Source organism: Rhizopus microsporus (assembly GCF_002708625.1).
Source record: "Rhizopus microsporus ATCC 52813 unplaced genomic scaffold scaffold_31, whole genome shotgun sequence".
Lineage (NCBI taxonomy): Eukaryota > Fungi > Mucoromycota > Mucoromycetes > Mucorales > Rhizopodaceae > Rhizopus > Rhizopus microsporus.
In genome coordinates, this window is record NW_019671946.1 from 166,473 (window position 1) to 192,307 (window position 25,835).

A 25,835-nucleotide genomic window follows, 5' to 3' on the forward strand; every position below is an offset into this window, starting at 1 on the left:
AGATAGAGAGCAGAAAAGATAACTTGTCGTCATTACTTTTCTTTGTCCATGTCTTCAATCATTAAGTAATATTGAAGAGAGCAGTTCTATAAACACTAAGAATAAAAATCGAAATAAAGCCAATTAACTTTTTTGCTGCCTTGCGTCTTACCTTTTGATTAAAGTAGTCAGAAGGGCGATCTAACAGAGCGTGATGCTTCAAGTTTCGCGCTATTTGAAACCAATTATCTTCTCCATACTTGTAAACAGCCTGAGAAAGCAATAGCTTTTCTAAAATGGTCCATTCTGTTGTTGACATGTTGGTTTTTTTATTTTCCTAAAATGAGAAAGAAAAAAAATAGCCTGAAGTAGCAGGCTTGAAAAGCGTTTCTAATGTCCGAGTATCTAATACAGTCACATTACAAGATCAATAGCGATTACACTTTAGTTGATTACCAATCCTTTCTTTATTATTAAAAAGGCAATGAATTCTGTCTTTTTGGGAGAAGATAAATGTGGTCAGCACTGGTAAATGACACGTAACTGAAAAAGTTGTTATTATTGTCTGAAATTATCATTTTTTTTTTATCAGTATGCGAATAATTTGTAAATAAAGTGCACAGATTTACTTTTATATAGTTTCAATGCGCCCATAGTGGTCTTTTCATTTTCTTTAATAGAAAAAATGGTTGTTTAATCGTACAGCTTTATTTCAATTTTATGTTAATCGTAAATTTTTGTGTATATTGTCAATAGAAATGAATATTCCAGCTTCAGCACGTTGAATGCTGTGGAATAAGTTGTCTTTGAAGCATTATCCTTTGAGAAGTTTGCTGCATTAGATCTAATTTTACATTCAAGTTTATCCTTGAGTTTCAATGCTAGCGAGCATTCAGATTCGTTACAACTCTGTAGTGAAGTTGATGTTTCCTTTCGTAAGGTAACACGATTACTGCATTAATGCATTTTTAGAATTATTATCAATAAATGTCATTTTTCAACAAAAAAAGGAAAATAGGAAATAGAAATTGACATATTAAGGATGTGGAAGGGAGTACAGAGGATCTAAGGCTGACTTTCCAGAACTGCCTTCTTCCTTCATCAGCTTCAATATAATCGGGTTGATTATATTAGTAAACAGTTTCTGGCTTTTCAGCGCTATATAGGTATTTTGCTTTAGTGCTGCCCTGGGCGTTTTTGAGAGCCACAATGCTTCTTATGAACTCTTCCATTATACCCTATTTCAACAATACCGTTAGTGTTACTTATATAACTCATAAAGGGTTATACACTCTTTCCGGAAAGTAATTTTTTTTTGTAAAATGGTACCCTACTTGAAAAAGAACAACATATAAAAACCCATTTTAATTGAGTCCTTTTTTTTGCTTCTTTACAGCAGTTATCAAGTGTCCCTCTGAGTGTTCAAAGATTCACCAATCAAAACTAGCCTGTCCTCATGGTCCTTGCTCTGACTCGCTTGTCCCGCCCTCTTCGCTCTCTGGCGTGTATCTGGAACGTTCCCCAATAGTTTCTTCTGATGCTCTGGGTTTTCTTAGTCCTCCGTTCCTTTTTTTTTTCTTGTTTAAACAATCCTGTGTAGTTATCGCTACCCTCCCCAGAATGCACCTTGGTGGTAAGTAAAACTAATATTAGGATATGTACTCTAATACTGACATACTTTTTTTCTTTTTTCTATATATACTCATTATCTCTCTCTTGACATGATGTCGTTTTATTCAAACATATATTTCTTTGTCGCCTTTTTACGTAAAATTTATAAAATTAACGTCAATAATCAATAAAATATAGTATATTGCTTTGGCCACCCAGCAGAACTGAATTAAACCAGGTACAAGATTACCTTTGTCTTTAAATATTGGTTTGATTTGAACATTTGTCTCCCTCCAAAGATCAAAGACACCTTTTTGCTTGTAACTAATGCTCCAGAGATGCAGCTGATTACCCATACTTTTTCAAACAAAAAATCAGAATAGATTATACTGTTTTCATTGACAACAAATCTTGCTGGTAGCATGAAGGAAAAATGCCTTCACCTTGGTGAACCCTTAGACCGCTGCATAAGCATAGTCATCAGCAATGTATTTCAGCATAATCAAAGCGACAAATACAATCTTGTATTGGTAGAATTTGAGCTTTTGCTCTTAGAGGCTCCTGACCGCTTTCCAATATGATTAAGGGTTAGACGAAGATCGTTCAGCCCCAAAAAGCTTTATCAGTCCATCAGTCTTGTACTGATTCTTGACTGTTGCCCATTTGCATGCAATTTAATCCCCGATTTTAAAAGTGACTTTTTATTGTCACGACTCCAAGGGTTGTTTGTGTTTTCTTTATGTCTGCTCCACCTACGCCTAATACTCATATACCTTCTCTTGATAATAATATCAGTTTTACAACAGTCCCACCTATTGAAGAGAACGTTAAAGAAAACAATAATGTGGATAGATCTATGCTTCGAGCAGGATTAGACAAACAATCTCGCATTATTCTCATGTCAACGATCGGCTCCCTATGGGGTTTTGGTATAGGAGCCTTTATAGGAGGAAGACAATCTGGTCTGCAATACTTGGCAGAAAATGCACATAAGCTACCGACGACTGTTCAAGGATGGTATTTTTATCACAAGACCAAAAATTATAAAATGATGCTCGGAGGAGTCAAAAAAGGCATTCGATATGCTGGTAGAACAGGTGGTCTTTGTTTATTGTATGGAACACTTGAGGCTGGTCTAGACGAGGTGAAGGGACAGGCGGATGTTGTCAATTCGGTTACTGCCGGTGTCGCGACTGGAACCATTTTTTCTATCTTGTGTAAGCCAAATGATCGTATTTTCTCACAATGATTCTCACTTTTATGTATAATAGCAAAGCTACCAAAAGGCTCTTTTAGATATTCTGTCCTTTTTGGAGCAACGTTTGGACTAGTCGCTGGTGGTTTGACAGAGCTGCACCGTTATGTATCTTATGTGTCAGAAGATGAAGCTTATGTGCCATCATAAATATTGTATAAATCAGTCTGCAACATCTAAAATCAACGCTACACAGCATTATTTGAAACTATAAAATAAAACCATATACCTTTCACATCGTTATGTATAAAAATGGATGCTTAATCACGTATATTTAAAGAGAAAAAGTATCAACGCATTCAAACAATGTATTTATAGTAAATCAAAAACATGGTTTATAATCGACCAGGAAATTTAGTTCCTCTTTCTTCACGAACTTGTTTTTGCTTAATCTCAAGCTAAATAAAAAAAATCAGTCCTAGTCCAACACTGCTAATCTTGTGTTCATTACCTCTCTCACCAGATTAAGCAACTTTTCCTTTCCTTTCAAGCTCTTGGAATGCTTCAAGAATCGCCTGATAGCTACAATATCTGTATCGACCATTTCAGGGAATGCAACATTCTCGTAATACTCCTTGTAGTAGTTCTTTAAAGCCTTTGCACATTGATCCAGGACATCATCTTGATACATGCGACCATGAATGATCTTCTTGTGTACTTTAAGAACAGTATCCCAATCAAGGGGCACACCTCCTGTTTTCTTGGCTTTTTCCATCGCAACAGCTCCTTGCAGGACTTCAATGACGTAGACAGTCAGTGGAATATATGTATTTGTGTTGTGAACCAGAGAGGTTAAGCATCTAAGCACATGGAATCGGAGTGGGTAGTACTGAGCGGTAGGTATCAGTTGAATAGTACCCATGGCAACCTGTGTCAGAGGATAGACGAGTGATTTCAATGGTGATTCGACCTCATCTCCTTCTTCATCTTTCATTGGCCCGGCATAAGCGTTCAACACATCAGCCCAAAAATCAATGCAATGAATGTATTGCCAATTGTATACCATGTTTTGATCCTTAACCGTTCTATTCTTCATGGCTGCTCGAAGATGAATGGCTAGTTGACGAATATAGACGAATGCTTGCTGATAACTCAAAGTCATATTGATGCCATAGAGTTGCGTAGCAAGATTACGCATAAGATTGATCACAGGCAAAGTGTGAGGATTGGTGTTTTTGCAGTGTTTGACAAAGGTCAGATATACGTTCTTTAAGCACATGTCAAGGTAACCCTGTGCCTTGGATTCCTTTCCAGATGGCACAGATGCTATAGCTAAAGATTTGATAGCCAGAAAGGATTGGATACGGACACTATCTGAGGACATGCTGCTGGACCATAGATTGAGCAAGGTCTTGAGGTATTCTTTGGCCAATCGATCAAAGCACACGAGCAGTACTGTACACTTTTCAGCTTCTTTCACAGTCAATCGAAGCATGTCGGCATCAGTCAAGTTTCGTAAGAGATGAATAAGATTGGTGAGATAGGACTTGACATATGACTTGTAAAAGTTCCAACGACCTGATTTCATGGGCGAATCCCCTTCTTTTTTAGCTTTAAGGTAATGTAAAAAAACAGTAGGTGCACATCGAAGTGTTGTAATGATAACCTTTGAAAAGACTATAATAGTCGATTAGATCACTTTACAAATGTAGAGTAATTGTGAATACCATTAGGGTCATCAATCTTGATAGTGAACGTAATCTTGTCATCTTCTTCTGACATTCTGGCTGCTGTCTTGAATGCAGATAATAAACTCTTGAATGCTCTAAAATCTTTTGTGGCATTTATTTTCTGAATCCACTCATTTAATCTGTCTTTTGTTAAAACGGGTATTGCTGCTTGTTTATCCTCTACATCACTCTCTTCTTCATCCTGTTCACGCTCTTCTTCATCTGATTCATTGAAATCCAAAAGCCCATCATTTTCTTTCTTTAAATATTCGTAAAATTCTGGATCTCTTTCCTTTAATTCTTCCAGATCCTTTTTATGCTGATCAATATCTTTATTTAACCTGTCCACTGTTTCATCATCATCATTTTCTTCTTCATCATCCTCTTCTTCTTTTACATCACTATCCTCCATCTCAGTATCTTGATCTATATCATCTTCTGATAAAAATGCTGATTTACTGTCTAATGCATCATCATCATCAGATACGTTCTCACTAGCTTCTGAATCCTCATCCATAATTTGCTGCAATTTCTAATTTCATATTAGTTTTCCCTTTTAGGTAAAGACACTCTTTTAAGAAAGACATACCTTAAAGACGTCCTCATCATCTGAGCTTTCCTCTTCTTTTTTAGATGGCTTTTTTGTCTTTTTCCTAGACAAGAAAAAATAACAATCAATAAAATTCAACATTCTGATCTGGCTGTATTTACTTTATAGCTGCTGCAGCTGCCTTTTTGATTCCTAAAAAGGAATAAGTCATTGAAAAATAAAAATGTCAAACCAAACTTGCCTTTATTTTTCTTGGTTGGTTTCTCAATAGTCTTTTTAGATTGCTTTGTAGACTTGGCCTTTGATTTCTTTTGAATAGTTGTCACCATGTTTAATGTTTGAACAAAAAAAAAGAAAATATAGGGGAAAACACTTTATTCCATACTTGTCGAAAATTCAATCAAAAATGTGACTGTTTGTCCTTGATGGCTTTAACATAAACAAACAAGGAAACTTTCTTTGGGTTCGTTTTGTGGTCAAATTATGCATAAATTGAACAAGGGCCAACATGATCAAGTGTGAAACAAACGTACAATAACAAGGGTTGTTTTACGAACAAGGTTTTAATGTATACAGATTGACAATTGTGTAAGCAGGCTTAGCTTGTATACGCACTTACGAACTCTTATCTTGTATATCCCGTTTGTGTTTATTAAAAGGTCGATCTTTTCGTTTGTACACGCATGACTTTTTCTTTGAATAATGCAGTTTAGTATCGTGTAACCCAAAGAAGATTGTCGAAAGACTTTGAGTTTATTTGGTATAAAAAAAAAGTAAAAAAGCTATGTACAAAAGGACCAAACTATGGTCAATTATTCATCAAAGACGTGGTTGATGATAGGACTAAAAGTAGCATCTTCAGCAGGAGCAACCTCTTGAGCAACATATACAGTTGAGTTTTCATTAGATACTTGATCTTCTTGTTGCTTTCTTATAGGTCCTTGTCTACCAAAGGCAGCAACAGGAGTAGCAGAGTAAGCACGAGTGAATGGTTTAATGAATTGACGGCGAGTGACTTGAGCGATAAGAGACATGTTTAAACCAAAAGAAAGAAAAAAGATGATAAAAAAGGGGGGAATTGTGTTTTTGGCATTTTATACTTTTTACTTCCCTCGGAAGCATATCCATGTGAAGTAGCATGAAAGCAGAGGGAAAACTATACTCATGTGACTCATCCCCCACTCAGTTAACTTGTTTAATACGTTATTGACCCAAAATGAACCATGATTGGATATGACAAATGTTGGGGTGTACTATTCAATGGTATGTCTCCCTTATATGGCAGATACTCCATTAAGCAACCTTACGAGCCAATCAAAATGACGTAAAAAACATGTTTGGGCTTATAAATATAGAATGACAAAATATACACGTAAAAACAAAAAGTTTATTAAGGGAAGAATAAATAATAAGGGTATCTATAATTCAGTGGCTTACACTAACTGAAGACCTTGAAAATAAAGAATAAAAGGACTCACTATCATTACTTTCTTCTTCTTCTTCCTCCTCATCATCCAGTGTGAGCGAGGATCGTGTAATGGTCGGTAATGACTTCCTTGAGCTATACCTTGGTCTCATCACAACAACCTTGTATATTTCTTCGTTACTCGTACTATTTGCACGTCTTGCAGGTGGCTTAAATGGTGTGATTTCCAATAGTGTTTCATGTTCCTGGAAGACAGGCAAACTGTTTTGATGCACTGGTTTATTATGCATAGGGCGGCATGGCAAGGTGTTTCTACCCATAGATTGAGGTATCTGCCATATTGCGTTCTTCCAGAGATCAAGTAATGTGTCGCTATATTCAATCAACAATGTCCAAATGCGTGTCCATTTGGTATTCATTTCGATAAAATGACTCATATCCTCCATTTTCGTATGACGTTTTACCCATGAAGGTATTTCCTTCAGGTTGAGTTCGAGTCCAGTACAGACAGGTGCTAAAACGATAGCCAGTGCTTCTGGGTTCATCATGTTGATATTTGAGTGTTTTCTTATAGACGATGTCAAAATAATAATATAGTGAACAAGATGAAAATGCTCTCTAGGTAACTGTTGAATCATGGCAGCAAATGCCTTAATTGTTGCATTATGAGAGTACGACTCGTCTATAAAAAAAAAGAGAGGGCGTATTAGAAAAGTTGTACACAATGACGTTTGGCATTTTACCAAAGAATTGAATAAATCTCTCATGACTTGATACTGGAATAGGAGGATCAGGCAATTGTCGAAGATATTTCTTAACAACACCAGTGATTGCATGAATATCTTTATCTTTTAAGTCCAAGTATTTTCCATAAGTAGGTGGCCTGTCAAAATCATACTGCAGCTGCTCTACATCGGGAGCCGCACCCGATAGCCTAAAGATGCCCTCGGTGAACAGACCTGGAATCATGCGGAAATGAATATTTAAATCTCAGTGTACACATGTATTTCATTACCTCTGCTCATAATTTCTTCAAAGCACCTATACACAGGATCAGGTACGATCAAGCCGTATTGATTACATGAGCCACACATTGAGGCTGATTTTAAAGGTGCACCAAATATTCCCTTGGTGATCATAGCTATGAAAAAACATGTTGATATCTCACTTTACAATTTTTTTTCTTTGTCTGTCTTACCTTTTCTGTTATTATTATTATTGTTACTAAAGAAATTAGATTTACTGCTTGTCAAAAAAGACAACAGATTCTTTTGTCTCCTTTTATCTCCAAGCTGATTATTGTTCGTTACCATATTCTTTAACAAGCAACAATATCGAAGAACAGAAAAGAAGAAGAAATCTATACAAAAAGGGCAGCCAAATAAAAATAATAAATGTTTGTCGGACATTTAATAGTGCTTCAAGCCTGTATGAAAACTCGTATCACCAGAGTGATCTGTGTCCTAGCATCGTTAAATATCACGCCCTTTTTTTAATATGAGCATATCCAATTTGGTAACTGGAGCCATAAGAAGAAGCGAAAGAATATGAAAATCTCACTGTAACATTTTTTTTTTCATTTTTTGCTTTAAACCATCTGTTTGGTTACCCTCTGTAACACATCATTGGGATGTAACCATAGATGCTGACGGAATGAAGTATTTTCGAAAAGATAAATAAAAAACTTGTAATGCTTGTCAAAAATTTATGTATTTCTGACACATTCCCCAGATTTCACTTTATGACAATAAAGAAAAGGGTTTAATACAACAAAAATAAAAAAGGGAAAATGAAGATTAGAGTTCATCGGGGATTGATAGAAAATGTATAAAAAAGGCGCTTGTTTATTGTTCTGTCGATAATTACAGTTGGAGTCCGAAATGAATCCCTTTTTAAGAAATATATTATCCTATACACGATTGTCTTTTTTAAAATTATCTTGGTGAATCTTACGATAACCAACTTGAAACTCTTGTACAAACACAGAGATATCAAGCAACACACACTATTTTTTTTGGTAATACTACTAGATTGGTAATACAATTTTACCCTGACAATAGCTTAGCATCTGATAACGGAATGGTTCCCTGATGACTCAGTAGGATGATATTTAATTAAATCTGTTCCTGCTCCTGAGTATAAAATGGAGGGAAAATCACTGCAGAACACACACACACACAAGTCGGGTGAATATAACTATCCATTTGTTTTAGAAGATATTCTTGATTTAGGTGCTTTATTTGAAGTTATTGTCAATAGATTGCCTATAGTGGCAATAAATATTACCAAGTCTTTTTATTTCAATTTTCTGCCTAGAACTATATCAGAAATAAGTTTCTTTATGCAAAAAGTCAATCTTCTTGACTACTGGCGCAGCTATCCTGTCCGATTTGCTTCGGTTGGAACGCCCATCACGTGTTTATGCTTCAAAGAAGCGATGTCAACTTCTTTTTGTGGTGGAAGCTACAATCTTTAAAAGGATTATGAAGACTGGAATCACTTCAGACACTCCTTGTATAGTACTTTTTACGCTAAACTTTAAATTATAAATGACTTTGTTTGACTAATGATGATATACTTTAAAGAAATCTATAGTCTAGAGACCTTTACTGTCGGAGCTGAATAGTTAAACCTGTAAAGTAAGGTGTGATGACCACTATACTTATCAGCTGATAACATTTAACCTTCTAGCATTTGGTTGGTTATTATCAACAATGAATCTTGAGCAAAAACTTGCTTTTATTTGACGTTTTAGGAGTATTTAATTAACATTAAAATGAGCTGATGATGTGGCCATATTCATTATTTTGGTGCTCGAAATATGATAAAAGCTTTCCAACAGATTCATTAGCTCCTGCCTTCTCCTGGCTCAAGATGAACCAGGCTATACAGCAATTTCATTTGGTTTTAAGTGACAACTTTTCATTTCAACTTTACCTTGAGAGTCGATAGCAATTTCATCACACGAAACAAACAGTACCGGTCGCCCCAACAGTCTTGGTAAAATAGCAGATCGTATTTCGGCAAAGCACCATTGGTCATCAGCCAAACGTCTTGTTGAAAGTAAGGTCAGCTTGTTTCCAATGGATTGTACAGCAAATAGCTGGCGTTGTCCATTAATCTCAGTGTATCGTCTTTTGCGTGACTATTGTCAGCTTCATTACACCCAGAAGTTAGACTAATTCTAAGTGGGTTATCTCTACCCATTACCTATGATGTAGCCCAATAAAACTTTTCAATACATGGTGCCACGCTAAGCATGGTTTTATAAAATATCCATCTTAGCTTGTGTTTCTTTTCAAGAAGAAGGGATAAAAAGAATGCTGCTACTGATACATTTTAATTTTATGCTATCAGTTTGACCAACAAAGACCACTTACGTGTAATTATGATATATCATCTCTTTTTTTTTTTTCTCATGAAGAACACTGTTTACTTTAAGATGCAATTTCTTAATGATGATGCTTTTGAAAGCAATTATTTATCTGAAAATTCTAAACATCTTGAAGACCTTGTATTCAGTATGTTGACTTGAATGTTGGAATGTCTATCAGAGCTTACTATAAAGCATAAAACAATGGTGAAAATGGACAATTTGACAAATATAATGGAAGCAATTAAAGTAGACAGTGATTTAAGAGCTGCCCAAAAAATTACCGATGCATAATTATCTGCTTACACTTATAGCTTGCTATTAGTCATTGGCTAACAAATGTACTCACACCAAAAGATATGTTACATGAAAGCATTATCATGAATTCAAACTCAAGAGCACTCGACGCTCAATAACCGAATATACAAGGCTACCCTTTTTGTAAATTGATAATGCGACCAACAAAAGCATCAGCAATATGACGGATATTCTGATTTATAGAATCTTGCATTAATCCAATAATAGGAATTTTGCTGTTTCTGGAGCCTTAAATTTGCCATCGTCTTGAACAAAGCGTTTTTCATGTCTTGAAAAAAAAAACGCTCATGATCACGTTTGAATAACTATCATTCATTAATGTATAGTTTTCTACGTAAAAGAAATGCAAGCTTGATTTTCTGTCAGTGTCCGTGCTTTGAGCGTAAGCTCGCGTATCAAAAGATACATACGTTACGGCAGCCATTGAAAGCCTGCCAAGCATAGCCTCTACATTTTGGTATGTACAACCAGCGAATCCAACACGTCGCATCACATACAGGTTGTACATAAAAATGGTGTAAGTCTATCAAGACGATCACAGGATCATTAGTTTGTGACAACTTCAGTTGTGTTTCCGTTAAGGCTAAAAGGATAGTAAAGGAGCAAGACACCTCGTAGAGTTCCAGTCGTTTATTAAGCTCTTTAAAGAGTTGACCGATTTGTCCTTGTGAATATAATGGCTGGTCGTTACTAATTGGTATTTCATTTTGATTATTGATAGGTTCCAAAAGTTTTTTCACGATGCGGCTTTGGTCTTGAAATTATTCCAGACTTTAAAGACAAATGGTGTACCTACCACAATAGCTCTCAGCCACGCTTTATTTTCCTTTAATTATAATAAAACAATGTCTTCTTTATATCTTTCAAACTTCCTCCAAAAGTCAAACAAGCCATTTTCGCGGTAGCTAGCACTCCACAAGTATAATTTCATTTCTATTATCATGCAAACACTATTGGAATCCATTACGATATCTTGGAGAATAATATATTACCTACCTCAGCCGAACCGAAAGAGGAAACATCGGCAATGCATTTGAGCATCGTATGGATACCAAATATTCCTTTCTGTCGTTATCGAGTTTAATTTTGGTTTAATCAGTATTTGAAAAACGACCTGAAGTTTCAAGCAATGGTAACTCCAAATTCTTCAATCCAAAGGGTTAAGCCAAACCACCCGATTTATATTGTGACTTTTCATCTACAGTAATTCTTGTTGCCCTTTACTAGCGGCCCATGCTTTCTAAGTATGGTTGTCCTTGTACAAAGGGTCTATTTGTTGTATTAAGTTTGAAGTTGGTATCAAACAAAGTAAAAGTACGATGAGACTGTGTGTATCTTTATTCGGAATAAAGTAAAGAGAAAAGAGATGATAAATGCATATGAAGAAACTGAATTATTTAAACTGCGTTGACCACATTCTGTTGAGGTGTAACAGAGCTTATAGTCACATCAGGTTCAATTCTAGATATTATATTTAAACACTGAATAGTAGTGTGGGTACTACAATGATTCAATAAAACATTAAAGTAATGGAGTTGTTGACTGTAGTATTTTGTTTTACATAAGAATATCTCTGATTCCAAAAAGAAGATGTATGTTAGCCATTCTCCATGCTACATGCTCCAAAGCTAAACAGCAAGAATAATCATGAAAAGTGATACGTATCCATCACACTCACTATAGGACATAATATCAAAGTGAAAGCTGTTATAAGGTTTTGCGGTTGAAATAAAAGGTACTGAGTGATGATATACCAACTGTTTAGTCTCTTTCTACTGCACCTTATGAATGTCAAATCCAAATAAAAATCAAGCATGACTTGCTCCGAAAATGGAAGGTATTACGCGTATTGCAAGCTCAGACTAAAAAGATTTCTTATGCTGTCGATATAAACAAATGTTGCCCCCTTTCATAGAAAATGACCAATAATAAAAATAAGCCCCTTCCTCTATTTCGTCTTTTTCTTTTTTGTTTATTTTTTTTACATGTATCGAGTGCTTATCGTTGTCTTATTCTTCATCCTTCAGTCTGTCTTTGCCGGACCTGGAACTCATCATTATGCAAAACCAGATCATTCCAATTATGGCGACTATCAAAGTACCAGGGAGTAAATAGTAAATGACTTGACCAAAACCAAATCACTAAGATAATTGTAGGCACATTCAAGAACATTTCAAAGGTATCCTGAGGGATGATTTACCCAATCTAAATGAAACCAATATCCAATACTACCTCTTTGTTCTTCATGATTCAAATGGAGATGGTTACTTGGACGGACACGAACTAAGAGCAACCTATACTGACTTTGATGTTAAACACTTTAATATTCCCTTGAATGATATTGTTGAAATGATTGATCACACGTTAGAAGAAGATGATTTAAATGGAGAGTAAGTAACATAGACGTTAGGTATCTAACTAATTATATATTTATTTCTAGTGGCCTCGTTTCATGGGCGGAATACCTTGAAAGTCAAGCTTACCATGTCTGATACAGCCACTCTTGTTTTTACTGGGTCTTATTTCGGACATTCAATTATTTCCTTATTCAGTTAACTTTCCCCCTTTTTCAACAAGAAATAAAAAATAAAAAATTTTCATATAAAATAAGCTTTTTTTTTCATTGATTTGACATCTTTCCCTCTTGTTCTTTTCTCTCTTCCTCTTTTAAAGTCAACACTAAAAATGGAAAGTCTGAAGAGCCTTCATTTTAGCCCCGAAACTCCTTTCGGTTTACCACTGTATCCTATATTCGAAAAGGTTTATGAAGCCGTCTTAGGTCAAAAGGCTTCTGACTTTCACTATACATCTAATGTGACTCCACTGTCTACAGTTCAAGAAGGTAAGTTGCATATATATATATATAAAAGGAGAAGGAGATGAGGTTCGGTCTAACATCTCATTAGTCACTACCACCTGCATTACTTATTTCATTGTCATCTTTGGTGGTCAGTTCCTGATGAAGAACTTTCCTGCTTTCAAGTTGAAGTTTTTTTTCATGGTTCACAATGTCTTATTGACCTTGGTCTCTGGTGCACTTTTAGTATTAATGGTTGAGAAGATCCTTCCTATCATTTATCACAAAGGATTCTTGGCTGCCATTTGTGATCAATCATCTTGGACACAACCCTTAGAATTGCTTTATTACCTCAACTATCTTGTCAAGTATTGGGAGTTGATTGATACTATCTTTTTGGTCTTGAAGAAGAAGAAGTTGGGTAAGTTATTGTTGTTATATATGTGTAGGTGTGGGTATTAACTCTATTGTAGAATTCCTTCATTATTATCATCACTCTTTAACCATGGTCCTTTGCTACACTCAGCTCAACGGCAAAACCTCTGTGGTAAGAATAAGATTCATGTGAAAAATTAAAAAAGTGTATATTCCGACTAACGTTCTGGGTTGTAGTCATGGGTACCTATCGTCCTTAATTTGACAGTACACGTCTTTATGTATTACTACTACTTCCGTACAGCTGCTGGCGCCAAGATCTGGTGGAAGAGATACTTGACCACCATGCAAATCACTCAATTCATCATCGATCTCTTCGTTGTTTACTTTTGTACTTACACCTATTTCGCTTACACTTACTGGCCTCACTTGCCAAACAAGGGAAGTTGCGCTGGTACTGAAACCTCTGCTCTCTTTGGTTGTGCTCTCCTCAGTTCATACTTGTTGCTCTTTATCAACTTTTATAGAATGACATACCAAGCCAAGAAGGCAGCAGCTCGTCAAGCCAAAGAAAATAATAATAGAACCAAGCCTAAGAAAATTTAAAATTACTAGTAATTCTTAATAAACACGTGTTCATACTTTAAGCACCACAAATCACGTGTAACCATGGAAGCGTTGACCGATGAAGTCTGTGCAAAGATTGGTGTTGAGCCAAAATTATGTGGAACGCACATTTTGTAATATGTAATATCTACATTCTTAAAGGACCTTGATAACTTCTTTAAAATAGACAACACAAGGGTGTTGCTTGGATACATTTGTATAATATATATTGACACAACAGTCTACGCACACTTTGACGTTTCTACTTGACATACAGAGATATCCTACTTTTCTACTATCTATTTCCATTGTCATACAGTAGCGGACTAAATGATCATGGCAGGTCCTTGATTCCAACAAGCATAACTTGCTTGAATGACGTCTTGTATTTTAAACCTGAGCTTAATATATATATGCATATATATACATTCTATTTTTAATGTAAACGCAAATGACACATAATGTACAACTTACACTACTAAATACATATGATGACTACTGTCGACAGATGAATCTACATGCAACTCTTTATTTACTGTTTCATGATAACACTCTAATCTGTGAACTACTGCATATACCACCTCATACTGTGCAGCTGATCCAAGTAGCAACATGAAGCAAGCATTATATAGTCTTAATTTTCTACAGTCTCTTTTTCCAAAAGTCAAGTCGCCCTGAATATCCCAAAAATAGAAAAATGTGGCTTATTATTTTAAACATGCAGCAAAAAATTATCTGCCTTCTTGTCACTTGATCGATCGAATGAAGTTTACGCCAAACATTGACAGATTCCAAAAACGTTACGACACTGCTACCAAAATTCATGTCTCGTTCGATGAGCCAGAAGAGAACCATAATGGAAAAAAGCGTGCTGCCCAAGATAGCAACAACGACAATTCTCGAAAGAAGAACAAGGTAGACAACAAGAACAACAAAGACAAGGGCAATAAAAACAAAAAGGCAGCAAAGAAGGAACTAACCGAAGAAGAAATACTAGCCAAAGTAGCTGCGATCCGTTTAAAAAAAAAACTCAAGAGGAAAAACAAGGCTAATGTCAACGGTCAGTTGATCACTCGTGCCGCCTTTCAATTCAATCCCAAGAGCCTAACACAGGCAATACCAACGACACAGATACGTGAATTCATTCTTTACGCACTTTCAGAAACTTGCAATCTGCCTTGGTGCACCATTATCAATAAATCACAAGTCGAACGGTTGGTCGTGATCTATGCACCTGGATTGAACTGCTCTTATTTTGGTCTGCCTCAGGAGTCGAACTTACCATTTGTTGATCTTCAAGATCTTCCCAAAGAGGCATGGATTGGTAAATCGTCCATGCCCTTTTTGACAAAACAGAGTCGGTATATGCTTGTTCACATGATCTCGGGCGAAAAGGAAAAATTGAGCTCGCCTGTAGCCGATATGTTGCAGTGTAGCATATCTAATTCAAAAAAGGAAAAGCTGATTGACGAAAACCAAAAAAAAATACAGGCATTTAAGGATAACATGAGGGAATATTACATGTTGACGTTGGATGAGATGAAAAAGGCAGGATTTCCGATACCCACATGTTTAGATCCAACCGCTGCTTTACCTGATGGCTGGAAAGAAACTCGACCCCCTGTGGACGGTGTCATGAAGCCTGTTAAACGAATCATTGCAGTAGATTGTGAAATGGTCATGACGGAAAAGGGCAGCGCATTAGCTCGTATTACGCTTATTGATGAAGGTAATCAAATCACATTGCAGATATAAAGAAGGGTTACTAAAATATTCGTAGATGGCAGTATTTTATTAGATGAACTTGTCAAACCTGATGCGCCCATCACTGATTACTTGACACAGTATTCAGGTATCACTCCTGAAGCTATGGGCGCCACCACATGCTCTTTACGCCGCGCTCAAAAACATGTGCGAAAGATTGTCGATCACAACGTCATCTTGGTTGGCCACGGTCTAGAAAACGATTTGAAAGCAATGCAACTAGCTCACCCTTACTGCGTTGATACCTCTAGATTATATGATCATATGCGAGGTCCACCTTATAAGCCTTCACTGAAGCACTTGGCGCGTACCTATTTACAGAGAAACATTCAGGGACATAATCAATCCCTCATGGGTCACGATTCAGCTGAAGATGCTCGTGCCACACTAGATTTGTTCAAACTCAAGCTTGCGAATAAACCTCGATTTGGTCGATTTAAAAAGGTAGAACTCGTCTTTGACCGTCTCAGCGCCAATCGTCCCCCACGATCCAGCGCCATTCTTGAGAGCGCAAGATCTGCCACAAGGTTGTTTGGCGATACGCTCTCGGGTGACTATCACCGTACAGATACAGATGAGGAATTAGTGGAGCTGACGTTGGAAAAGATCAAGGAGAAGAATTTCTTGTTTACTCGATATATTACAGCAGATGACACATTAACGCGTCAACAGCAGCAAGATAGCGGGGCGCCCACTGTGCTTCCCAGTGCTGCCAGTGATGCTCAACGTGCTACTCAGCTTCAAACATTAGACTCGTACATTCGACGTGTTTATCACGGATTACCTGAGAACTCCTTTTTGGTTGTTGTTGGCGGTGTTTGCAATATCCCTCAATACAAAGCGTAAGAAACAGAGATATCCTAAGTTTATTAATACATGTACTTATCTGCATCCTTTTAGATTATATGACAGATACATGCAGTATAAGCAAAAGTATGGAAACAATGCAAAATCAAAGAGTATACCAGAAGAAGAAAAATGGACATTGGAGGATCGAAAAGAGCTGCATGCATACGCTAAAGCTGCGAGAACAAGCGCATCCTTCTTTATGTTTAAGTAATAAATCTTTTATTCAAAAGCGCGCATTTCATTTTTACCTTTTTTTATGCCGGCCCTCTCCTTTACATATAAATATATATATTATTATTATTTCTCTTTTTTTTTTTTTTTCCTCTTGTATACATCAATTGTTTAATCATGACTTGGTATCGTATCTTTCGAACTAATAGCAGCAAGAAATCAAAGTTATCTGTTGTTGAATTTGATCAACATATTGAACCTATACCCACTTGCTTAAAACAGTCTCCAGTCTATCAACATCATCTTGTTCAAATACATTCGATTGTGCAAACTTATGTTAACTTGGTTACAATGAAGAAACGCCGAAGACAAAGTAGTCAAGATTGGTCATTGATGGAAACGTTTATAAAACTATGGTATTCTGAACTAGAACGTATCTACAGGCACGCATCCGGTGTAGCCGTCATGCTGAAGGGTCAAATAAATGAACTATGTACAGGTTTATATAGCATCGTAAGTTGCCAATAATATATATATAAAACAATATTAAAAAAAATGCAATCAGTCCTTCCCTTCAAGAAATAGAGATAAAAAACTAGTCCATGAAGTTCGGCAGTTCATATCAAACTGTTTAAAGGATCTCGATCATTCTTTCAACAAGCGACGATCCCTTCCGACACCAAAGTCTATACATAGCCACTTTCAAACATTCCACTATACTCTTGAAAATCGTATGCAAGCTATACGGAACGAGAAACAGGTATATACATATTATTTTTATACATGTAAACAAATACTGAGTTGTGTATATAGAATTCACCTTTAGTAAAGTATATGAACCGTGTGTATCAACTAGAGCAAGACATCTTTTTACATCATTATTACATCGAAAGCCAACTCAAATTGCTTTGGGACCTTGGTCACATTGCCCTTCGTTCACCCCTTTTGGCTACCTACTGGAATCAGAAATACGAGACTAGCCAACAGATGAGTCAAGACCTTTTGAATGAACTAAAGACGGCACTAGAGCAACAGCTACCATGTCAAAGAGACGTAATGTGCGCCATCTGTTTATCTATATTGCATGAACCAGTGACGCTTAAAGGATGTCATCATACGTTTTGCAAGGACTGCCTGCAGCAGCATTACTGTTACCAATGCTCTGCCAAGAAAAAGAAAGGGTTTCTACTGGTGAAGGCGCCACTGATTGGCTGCTCTTGCTTTATTCTGGATGAACATGGTCAGTTAGTACCTGCTCATCATCAGTCTTGCCCGCTCTGTAGGCAGTCCTTTAAACCTGAAGATTGTGAACTTAATGTAGATCTTGAAAAATTTATCTTGGAACGCTTCAAGCAGGATCTTGAGGACAGGAAAAGGGGCAAGTGCATCTTACAATTTCACACGTTTTTTGATATAAACACTTTTTTTCTTATAGAAAGCAAATCCTATTGAACTTGCTCTATTATTATTCATTTTTACAAAAGGACAAAGAACAAAAAAGAGAGGGATTTAATGAAATATGTATATAATATGTATATGTGGTGGTTTTTTGTGTGTATATAAAAAAGGAATACTATGAGAAATAATACTAAATAATACTAATACTAATAAAATAAATAATAAAGAAGGAGAAAGGAATGAATGTATATCAGATAATAATGACAAAAGTTGAGGGGGTTATAACATATTTTTATGATCTATTCTTCTTCTTCTTCTTCTTCTTCTATAATCGTCTTGCTGGTTATCGGTAACACTCTAGATTCTTGCATACCATATATGCTTAGTCTAGATCTTGGCGCATATTCAAACCTTGAAGATCGTGCTTTGAAGGGAGAAGAAAGAGTGTTTTCCTAAGAAATGTATATTAGTACATTCCCTTGTAGTAAACGAAATGAGACTTACTATAGAAACAGTAGTTGAAATACCAGTTGAAAGGATAGGAGGTGGCGAGGGAGATGTTTCTTTGGGTTTGATAAATTGATCTTGCTTAAGTTCTAAGACAGGCGGTGGCGGTGGCGGCGGCGATTGAGATGATACATCCTGTATCTTTTTCTCGGGCGCCGGTGATAGGCTGAGCGCCTTTTCCTCTATAGGACTTATAGCAGGAGAAGGAACAATGCTGTATTCTACTTGAGAGTTCTTTTGCGGAGAGGCAGCCATCGCAGGAGGGGAAGGAGGTGGTGTTGGCTGTTGATGTTGTTGTAGGTACATCATTGAATACCGCTTTGCACAGATATCTATTTCTTTTGGTTGTGCTGTATCATCGCTTATAATAGAAAAGGTATCAGCAACAAGACGTGCTGAAGTAAGCGCAGTAGGTGGCATGACAACATGAGCTGATGGCTGTTTAGTGTATTCACGCAAACTGTTGCTACTTGTAGTAGTGATGCTTGCTGTTGTAGTTTTGCTGTTGGTATTTTTGCTCGTAAAAACTGTGCCATTATAAGTCAATTGATCCAATTCGCTCACCGGTGGTTCAGTCAGCTGAAGCATTCTACGCCGATATTTTTGAGATCCAGTTCTGTAGATAGGCGGTGACATGATCAGGTCGTCATCTCTGGTATTTACTGCAGGTATAGTATAATTATTGTTGTTTGCTGAAGTGGCAATTGATCGATGTGCTTGTTGTTGCTGTTGTTGCTGTTGTTGCTGTTGTTTGGAGCCAAACCATGATTTGACAGAGGTAAACCACCCTGGTTTATCTTGTTGTTGTGTTGTTGATCCAAAGCCGATGGTTTGGATAGTATGATGTGCAGTTGGTTTAGGATAAGGTTTTATATCAAATGAATCTAAACGCACAGCTGGCTGACTAATACTATTACTACGGCTGATAGTTGGACTTGTCTGGATGCCACAGTCTACGGCATTTGATTTCTTCTGGTGGTTTTCTATTGCAGATGCAAATGCATTGGGAACTGAGTCTATTTCTTCTTGAGATTTATTGGTCATGTTCTCAAGTAATAAGTGCCAAAGTGTGCTCGAGGTATCACATTCGCCTGTCTGCATCTTGATGAGTGCATCTCTGTCAAAGCCTGCCGCCGTCAGCGCTGCAAACAGACGCTGTTCAACTGGCGTCATTCCTTGAGGCTTTTGCTGGGCAAATGAGCTAGGTAATGATGTTCTGAAGGAAGACGGCGATGTAGAAGAGTATCGATTATTATTCAAAGTAGGTGCAGAGAATCGAGGTGATTTTTCGGTAAGACCCAGACTGGATTTAATCTGCGGTGAGAATATGAATTGAGGCGATGTTGGCACGCTTTCAACGATCAAGTCGATGTCTGTTGAGGTGCTGTTATTTGAAGTAGTTGAAGAGGACGGTGTCAAACCCTCATCGATCATGTAATCCTCAATCTCGGTCATCCAAGGATGATTGATAATAGCATCCAAACTGAAACGATTTGAAGGCTCTAATTGAAGCATGCCGTTGATAAGACTACTTAGCTTTGAGCTGAAATAATAAGGCATTTGGTAATCCACTTGAACAATTTTTCTTTGCGTAACAACTTCAGAATCGTCATCGAAAGGAAATTCTCCAGCGAGAAGGGTATAAAGTATGACTCCTAAAGACCAGATATCGGTTTCTACGAGACGGTGAGTATTAAAGGGGAAGCTACTATAGTGATTGCTATAGTTACCAGGGCCGGTGTATTTTTTACGAAGGATGACTTCTGGAGCTGAATAACTTAGACTTCCACAAAATGTTTCTAAATATTGGTTTTTTTGAATGTATCTTGCAAAGCCAAAATCGCATATTTTGACATTATCGTCAGCATCTAATAGTATGTTCTCTAATTTGAGATCTCTATATGTATTGTAGTAAGTATATAAGGAGAACGAAAGACAAAGAAATATAAGGAGTATTAACCTGTGAACAATATGATGCATATGACAATAATTGATTGCGTCTGTCAGCTGATGGAACCATTTGTGAACTCTTGCTTCAGAACAGCGACCACCAGAGAGGGTAAGAGCATCTAGGAGATCACCATTTGGACAGTATTCAGATATGATGTGAATAGCTGATTCTGTTGTAATCATTTCGTACAACATGACAACGTTTGGGTGTTTAATTTGTTTATGATGATGTATTTCTCTAGCCATCATTGGTGCATGTTGTTTACTGATCTTTTTAATAGCAACTACTTTACCAGTCAGTTTATGGTAACCTTTTTTAACTTTGCCAAAGGTGCCCTTTAAAAAATTATTATTATTATCATGAAATCATTATAAAAAGGACAGCTAGAACTACCTCGCCTATGGTTTCTCCTATGGTATAACATCCAACTGAGGTTATTTCATGAGATGATAGTTCTTTTAATAATTCATTATAATCCACTGCCAACTGCAATAGGTATTAATAAGTACACAAAGTAAAATGACATTTCTTTATTTTACCTTTGCTTGTTGATTATGAGCAACAGAATTCCTTGGTGAATTTAGCATGATATTTAATATATACTTGTAACAATAAAGAAAAAGGAATGGAAAGGTTGATGTGTACTGCTTGTAGTTATAGTCGTAACATGTAATAATGAAAAAGGAAAGTAAAATAAAAATAAAAAATAATAAAAAGAAAGAAGCTTCCTTAGTATATTTTTTATTGAATAATGAAAAAGAAGAAAGAAAAAAGTACTTTGAAAAAACTTTTTTTGGTAAAACCTCAAATTAAATAGGGGGTTGAATAAATAGGGCAAGTGTATAAAAGGAATACATAAAGCTGATCTTTCGGGGCAATTATGGTAAGTGCATACTTAATTCGAGTGTCACCCCATTTACACTATTTTCACAAAATTGAGTAACACGTATATCTTACTTTAAATAGTTGTAGCCAATAATTTCGTTTGGTTATCATTTCCTATTTAAACAACACTTTCACTTTTTAATAAGGAGAATAAATGTTCTTGTTGACCCATCTAATAATAATAATAATAAGAATAATAATAATAGTTTGATGCTGAAGGATATAGATGAATATGTTAGTAGTGGAATTTATATTATTCTCTATTAGATGCATGTCATCTTTTGATGGTTGCACCCGAATGGGGAGGGAACTTTGTCATATACGCTCTGACGAGTGTTTGTAAAGATTTGACATGATCAATCAAATAAAGATAGAAAAAAAAAAAAAGATTAAACGATCTTTTTTTAAATATGCAAAGATCAAGTTACAAGTGTATTTTCAAATGATGACAGATCAAAAGCATTCACAACATTTGATTCAGGTAATGCAAGGTTACCTCAATGTCAAGATCTACTATTCTCGAATATGGAAAAAGAAAATCAAGAGAAGACGCAAATGTAGATCAACTACCACAGTGAAGTTATCAGATGCGCCCAATGTAATACATAAGGGAAATTGCAGTCCTTTTAACTAAAACTAGACGATTACAAAAACAATAAAGGGGGCATCATAAGTTAGTTATCAAACAGTAAACAGGAACTTTTCTGTCTTTTAAATAAAAAGAATATAATTTACTAAATGTAAATCAACTATTGCTGATAATACTACTAAAATATGAATAAATTAAGGGAATAATCATTAAATAAAATGACACGTAAGCTTGTCAATATGCCATCTGTAAACAAAAAAAGATGACCTGTCAATGAACTTTTTTCTAAGCCCACTCAAACTTACTTTTGGCGTTGAACTTAAAATAGCAAATCATGTGCGCTTCCCTTCCTTTCGCTTGATAGTCTGCGCAACAAAATTTAGGTTATTGCTATTTGCACAACACATCTGCACAGCATTTTCCCAATTAGTGACGTAAGCAATTCAACTTGCACTAGACAAACCACACCTACACAACACTATGTACAACCACTGAAGTATAAGAGAAGCATGCGTCAATGAGTCTGTGATAATCTCTTTATTATTTTGAAATGAGAGAAGGCTCATTATTCATAAGAAAACAAGGTTATTGCATGAATTTATCACGGCTAATGAGAATTGGATATGGCGTATCTATAAGAATAACGCATTTTGTGGTCAGTTTTCTTTGCTTTTTCTTTCTTCAAATAATCTTTTACAAGATGAAGTATTTATAAGATAAACACGATAGATATGCTGTTTGCTGTGTATATAGCGGAAACCCAAAATTTTACTTCGCTTTCTTTCACTTCCTCTCATTAACAATGACGAATCACTCCAGGTATAAAGTCAGCTTCTAAGTGGTCTTTAAAGAATTTTCGTAAGCATTTTAAAGAGGGTTTTAGTAAGGATCCTGCAGCAGTGTATAAGTCGGCTCTGCAAAAAAGTAAAAATACACTCAAAAGGCAACCCTGAGCCTATTTTACTGGAGATAGACGTGCAACTACATAAGCTCAAAAGCCCAACCTCAAACCCAATCCCTGAGCCATCTCCGGTATATTTACTCATACAAAAATAACCTTTTTTCAAAATTTTCTCACCACATACTTTAGGCAGTTACTACGTGTATCAAGGAGAAGGTGATTTGATAGTAACAACAGCTCAGAAGAGCCTCATAAGAAGAAGCAGAAGGTAAGAATAATACTATATGCTCATCTTTCAACAAAAAGAAAAAAGTTTTGTTAATTTCCTAGCGTATTATCTACCTTAGGTTCATCATGACGAGCAGAAAGAAAGAGGTCCTCTTTTCTTGCTGATGCAGAGTCGGATATAAACTCTCATAAGTACAGGTACACATCAAAGAAAGAAACCAAATTTACTTGTACTAATTTGTAATTGCTCTAGCCCCGAAAAAAAAAATGGAGTGCTTAAGCTCACAAATAAACCAAAGCCAAGACTTCCTATGAGTACTAGTGTTCCCCAACTAAAGAGCTTCATTGAGGCCTTACTGTATAATGTATAAAAAAAAATATAAAAATACTCGAGACTTGATAGCTTATTTTCTTATAGGCTTCTACCGAATTGGTGAATAATATGGAAAATACTAAGTGTCTGGCAGAGCACAAAGCTGAATGTAGGTTTGTGAAGGGAATCTTTTTAGTTATGTAAGTACGATTGTATATTTATCTCCCAAAATTCATACTCATTTCAGATTACTAGGGCTAACATGGTTAACAAATTGCCTTCGATGACACATTCTAAGGCGACCTTTAATTACAAGGTGCTTCACCCTTGCTTCGAAGCTACTGTTAACCTTCTTTGCCATACGTTTCATCCTAGACCTTACTACGTTCCCGACGAAGAGCCTCTCGAGGCGATGATCCAACAGCTGGTCCCAATAGGCTCAAAAATTGATCGCAGGAAAGTATATAATGCTGATGGTATAATTCGGCTACGCGAGTTTTATGATATTGAAGGTTCTCTTGCTGGAGACGGCAGGCCACTTCCAGAATAAGGGCACAGTGAAAATATGCTTTGACAACAGCAAAGGTATGTTCGCTCTCCTTTCCATGCTTAAGAGTATTGCTGGCCGCTTTAGCCGTGCTTCGTCTGAGGCTTTCCAAAAGCTCAAGGTTTATTTTCATCTTATAAAGCGTTAGTTTGCCAATCCTTATATATTTTGGCTTCTCATTTGGTTCATCATCAATATTTAAATCGTTCTCCGCAACCTTGATCATTGACAACAGAAAAGTCAGCTAAGTAGCCTTACTTTATGTGGCTATTCTGTGCATTATTTTTTATTAATTAGTCTTCTAGTTACATAATGTTACCTTAATCAAAACCAACTAATTTTTACTTTGACGATCAAATTACTTTACAATTTACTTAAAAGCTTTACTAACCTCAGTATGCTCCTTTTTGTTTCTAATTTTAAACTTGGTTCTCACTATTGATTATTGGTCAATAGACCAAAGTTAACAAGGAGATCGCTTCCTCTTTTATAACGACTTTACTCTTTCATATCAAATAATACACAAGGCATTATATATTACATATACTATGCTAAATTTCGCTTTTATATCCTTTCTTGTTGGCTGTATCTGAACGTCTCCGTAATATTCCACAAAGGAAAATGAGATAAAAAACTTACAAGCAGCTATGGATTTTGAAAAGTAAACAATTGTGAAACGAACAGATGAGTGTTTCCATTTTCCTGTTTGTGAAAAGCATTTTGTTTTAACGAATGGTTATCGACAGCATTTGCCTCGCGAAGGGCTATCTGCAACTATCACACGGACAAGAAACATTGGCGATAACTCTAACAAGCAACTACCAGCCATAATCTCTAAAGTCAACCATTACAATGTGGAAAACACGCCAACGGATAAAGCTTGGCAGCACATTCCATCAGGAACTCTGGAACTGGAAAATTGATTCTGTTTTATTAAAAATAAATTTAGGAAATAGGATAAAATTATGATATGTATGAAAAAAATGATTGACGCGTATTAAAAAAAGTATTTACGCAAAGATTAAAGATGCGTGCAAAAGCAGACGACATACAAATGAGAGTAATAAGTACCGAGGAGAGAATATAAAGGATAATACAGTTAGTTATGTAAGAAAATTATTATATATAACTTACTCCAAAGGCATCTAGATGTGTCCTAGCGATAACTAGGACGGAGAAACATCGTCTAAGCGTATTCTAGTTCTTGGTTGCTCCTGATCGTTCGCTCTTCTCCAACGTCTTGTAGGAGCAGCAGCAGCCCTGCGAAGCATATGAGGAACCATGCCATTACATCGAAGCCTACGAAGGATGTGCTCGTAGTTAAGGCAAGCAGCAACATCCCTGTTCCATAAGCGATATCTGTCTGGTGCTGCCATGGTAGGTCTGCAGTATAGATCGGTGCATCTACAAGCAATGTTCAATCACTATAAAGTCATACACGTGGTTCATGTATTATTACCTTAAAAGGCTATGGCAGACAACAGCAGGATATCGCTCACATTGATACGGTCGTGGATTTGGAACACGACGGAACGTGTGAAGGCTTTCGTTGTGACATGTTGGACAGCACTTGCTGGTCTTGTACTCGTCTATAAGAAAGACTTGAAGCCTATGTTTCTTGAAGAACCCTCGGAAACCAAGGCTACGGATAGGCTCATAATAACTAGCATAGGGAGAGGACCAGTTTCCCATCACAAACACGGCGTCTTCTCCAAACTTGGCGCGTAAGTCTTGAATAAGCTTTTGATCGGCACGTTGTTTGTTGAAGTACG

General features: G+C 36.4%; 10 protein-coding genes across 10 annotated transcripts; 6 read left to right on the forward strand and 4 right to left on the reverse strand.

Annotated features, from left to right (window-relative positions):
- Positions 1 to 2,329: 2,329 nt before the first annotated feature.
- On the forward strand, positions 2,330 to 2,995 carry RHIMIDRAFT_249066 (uncharacterized protein; the record flags this gene model as incomplete). Its single annotated transcript, XM_023610581.1, has 2 exons — positions 2,330 to 2,807; positions 2,862 to 2,995. 2 exons carry the CDS (start codon positions 2,330 to 2,332, stop codon positions 2,993 to 2,995), a joined length of 612 nt encoding a protein of 203 aa, XP_023461451.1.
- A 56-nt stretch (positions 2,996 to 3,051) lies between these two features.
- On the reverse strand, positions 3,052 to 5,471 carry RHIMIDRAFT_96206 (Noc2-domain-containing protein). The gene is made up of 5 exons (XM_023615933.1): positions 5,307 to 5,471; positions 5,227 to 5,257; positions 5,105 to 5,168; positions 4,513 to 5,047; positions 3,052 to 4,462 (listed from the first exon to the last, which is right to left on the reverse strand). The coding sequence occupies exons 1-5, from the start codon at positions 5,392 to 5,394 to the stop codon at positions 3,264 to 3,266; spliced, it is 1,917 nt and encodes a 638-aa protein (XP_023461452.1). The 5' UTR covers positions 5,395 to 5,471; the 3' UTR covers positions 3,052 to 3,263.
- Positions 5,472 to 6,386: 915 nt separating this feature from the next.
- RHIMIDRAFT_274088 (Rho GTPase activation protein) lies at positions 6,387 to 7,852 on the reverse strand. Its single transcript, XM_023612435.1, has 4 exons — positions 7,690 to 7,852; positions 7,507 to 7,632; positions 7,235 to 7,450; positions 6,387 to 7,173 (listed from the first exon to the last, which is right to left on the reverse strand). Exons 2-4 carry the CDS (start codon positions 7,628 to 7,630, stop codon positions 6,491 to 6,493), a joined length of 1,023 nt encoding a protein of 340 aa, XP_023461453.1. The 5' UTR covers positions 7,631 to 7,632; positions 7,690 to 7,852; the 3' UTR covers positions 6,387 to 6,490.
- Positions 7,853 to 12,167: 4,315 nt separating this feature from the next.
- On the forward strand, positions 12,168 to 12,674 carry RHIMIDRAFT_242402 (uncharacterized protein; the record flags this gene model as incomplete). The annotated part of the gene is made up of 3 exons (XM_023609771.1): positions 12,168 to 12,289; positions 12,339 to 12,572; positions 12,623 to 12,674. The coding sequence occupies 3 exons, from the start codon at positions 12,168 to 12,170 to the stop codon at positions 12,672 to 12,674; spliced, it is 408 nt and encodes a 135-aa protein (XP_023461454.1).
- A 193-nt stretch (positions 12,675 to 12,867) lies between these two features.
- On the forward strand, positions 12,868 to 13,960 carry RHIMIDRAFT_208929 (fatty acid elongase; the record flags this gene model as incomplete). Its single annotated transcript, XM_023607095.1, has 4 exons — positions 12,868 to 13,024; positions 13,089 to 13,400; positions 13,453 to 13,526; positions 13,592 to 13,960. 4 exons carry the CDS (start codon positions 12,868 to 12,870, stop codon positions 13,958 to 13,960), a joined length of 912 nt encoding a protein of 303 aa, XP_023461455.1.
- Positions 13,961 to 14,527: 567 nt separating this feature from the next.
- Positions 14,528 to 16,837, forward strand: RHIMIDRAFT_220506 (uncharacterized protein). The gene is made up of 3 exons (XM_023607412.1): positions 14,528 to 15,689; positions 15,741 to 16,566; positions 16,625 to 16,837. The coding sequence occupies exons 1-3, from the start codon at positions 14,723 to 14,725 to the stop codon at positions 16,782 to 16,784; spliced, it is 1,953 nt and encodes a 650-aa protein (XP_023461456.1). The 5' UTR covers positions 14,528 to 14,722; the 3' UTR covers positions 16,785 to 16,837.
- An 84-nt stretch (positions 16,838 to 16,921) lies between these two features.
- On the forward strand, positions 16,922 to 18,273 carry RHIMIDRAFT_242405 (uncharacterized protein; the record flags this gene model as incomplete). The annotated part of the gene is made up of 4 exons (XM_023609772.1): positions 16,922 to 17,257; positions 17,310 to 17,504; positions 17,558 to 18,126; positions 18,180 to 18,273. The coding sequence occupies 4 exons, from the start codon at positions 16,922 to 16,924 to the stop codon at positions 18,271 to 18,273; spliced, it is 1,194 nt and encodes a 397-aa protein (XP_023461457.1).
- A 168-nt stretch (positions 18,274 to 18,441) lies between these two features.
- Positions 18,442 to 21,334, reverse strand: RHIMIDRAFT_295733 (Pkinase-domain-containing protein; the record flags this gene model as incomplete). Its single annotated transcript, XM_023614207.1, has 6 exons — positions 21,140 to 21,334; positions 20,994 to 21,086; positions 20,610 to 20,935; positions 20,380 to 20,546; positions 18,647 to 20,325; positions 18,442 to 18,594 (listed from the first exon to the last, which is right to left on the reverse strand). The coding sequence occupies exons 1-6, from the start codon at positions 21,185 to 21,187 to the stop codon at positions 18,442 to 18,444; spliced, it is 2,466 nt and encodes an 821-aa protein (XP_023461458.1). The 5' UTR covers positions 21,188 to 21,334.
- Positions 21,335 to 23,320: 1,986 nt separating this feature from the next.
- RHIMIDRAFT_295734 (uncharacterized protein) lies at positions 23,321 to 24,066 on the forward strand (the record flags this gene model as incomplete). Its single annotated transcript, XM_023614208.1, has 4 exons — positions 23,321 to 23,401; positions 23,457 to 23,568; positions 23,622 to 23,716; positions 23,772 to 24,066. The coding sequence occupies exons 2-4, from the start codon at positions 23,515 to 23,517 to the stop codon at positions 24,064 to 24,066; spliced, it is 444 nt and encodes a 147-aa protein (XP_023461459.1). The 5' UTR covers positions 23,321 to 23,401; positions 23,457 to 23,514.
- Positions 24,067 to 25,229: 1,163 nt separating this feature from the next.
- On the reverse strand, positions 25,230 to 25,755 carry RHIMIDRAFT_242408 (uncharacterized protein; the record flags this gene model as incomplete). Its single annotated transcript, XM_023609773.1, has 2 exons — positions 25,230 to 25,467; positions 25,523 to 25,755. 2 exons carry the CDS (start codon positions 25,753 to 25,755, stop codon positions 25,230 to 25,232), a joined length of 471 nt encoding a protein of 156 aa, XP_023461460.1.
- Positions 25,756 to 25,835: the final 80 nt, after the last annotated feature.

What these genes read in the sequence shown, in the direction of transcription:
- RHIMIDRAFT_96206 (XM_023615933.1), bottom strand. Translation starts at nt 5,394, where the DNA reads ATGGTGACAACTATTCAAAAGAAATCAAAGGCCAAGTCTACAAAGCAA. An exon ending in ACCAACCAAGAAAAATAAAG is followed by an intron (nt 5,258 to 5,306) that starts GCAAGTTTGGTT and finishes ATTCCTTTTTAG; the next exon opens with GAATCAAAAAGGCAGCTGCA. An exon ending in GCAGCTGCAGCAGCTATAAA is followed by an intron (nt 5,169 to 5,226) that starts GTAAATACAGCC and finishes TTTCTTGTCTAG; the next exon opens with GAAAAAGACAAAAAAGCCAT.
- RHIMIDRAFT_274088 (XM_023612435.1), bottom strand. Translation starts at nt 7,630, where the DNA reads ATGATCACCAAGGGAATATTTGGTGCACCTTTAAAATCAGCCTCAATG. An exon ending in TGAAGAAATTATGAGCAGAG is followed by an intron (nt 7,451 to 7,506) that starts GTAATGAAATAC and finishes GCATGATTCCAG; the next exon opens with GTCTGTTCACCGAGGGCATC. An exon ending in GAGATTTATTCAATTCTTTG is followed by an intron (nt 7,174 to 7,234) that starts GTAAAATGCCAA and finishes TTTTTTTTATAG; the next exon opens with ACGAGTCGTACTCTCATAAT.
- RHIMIDRAFT_220506 (XM_023607412.1), top strand. Translation starts at nt 14,723, where the DNA reads ATGAAGTTTACGCCAAACATTGACAGATTCCAAAAACGTTACGACACT. An exon ending in TATTACGCTTATTGATGAAG is followed by an intron (nt 15,690 to 15,740) that starts GTAATCAAATCA and finishes AAATATTCGTAG; the next exon opens with ATGGCAGTATTTTATTAGAT. An exon ending in AATATCCCTCAATACAAAGC is followed by an intron (nt 16,567 to 16,624) that starts GTAAGAAACAGA and finishes GCATCCTTTTAG; the next exon opens with ATTATATGACAGATACATGC.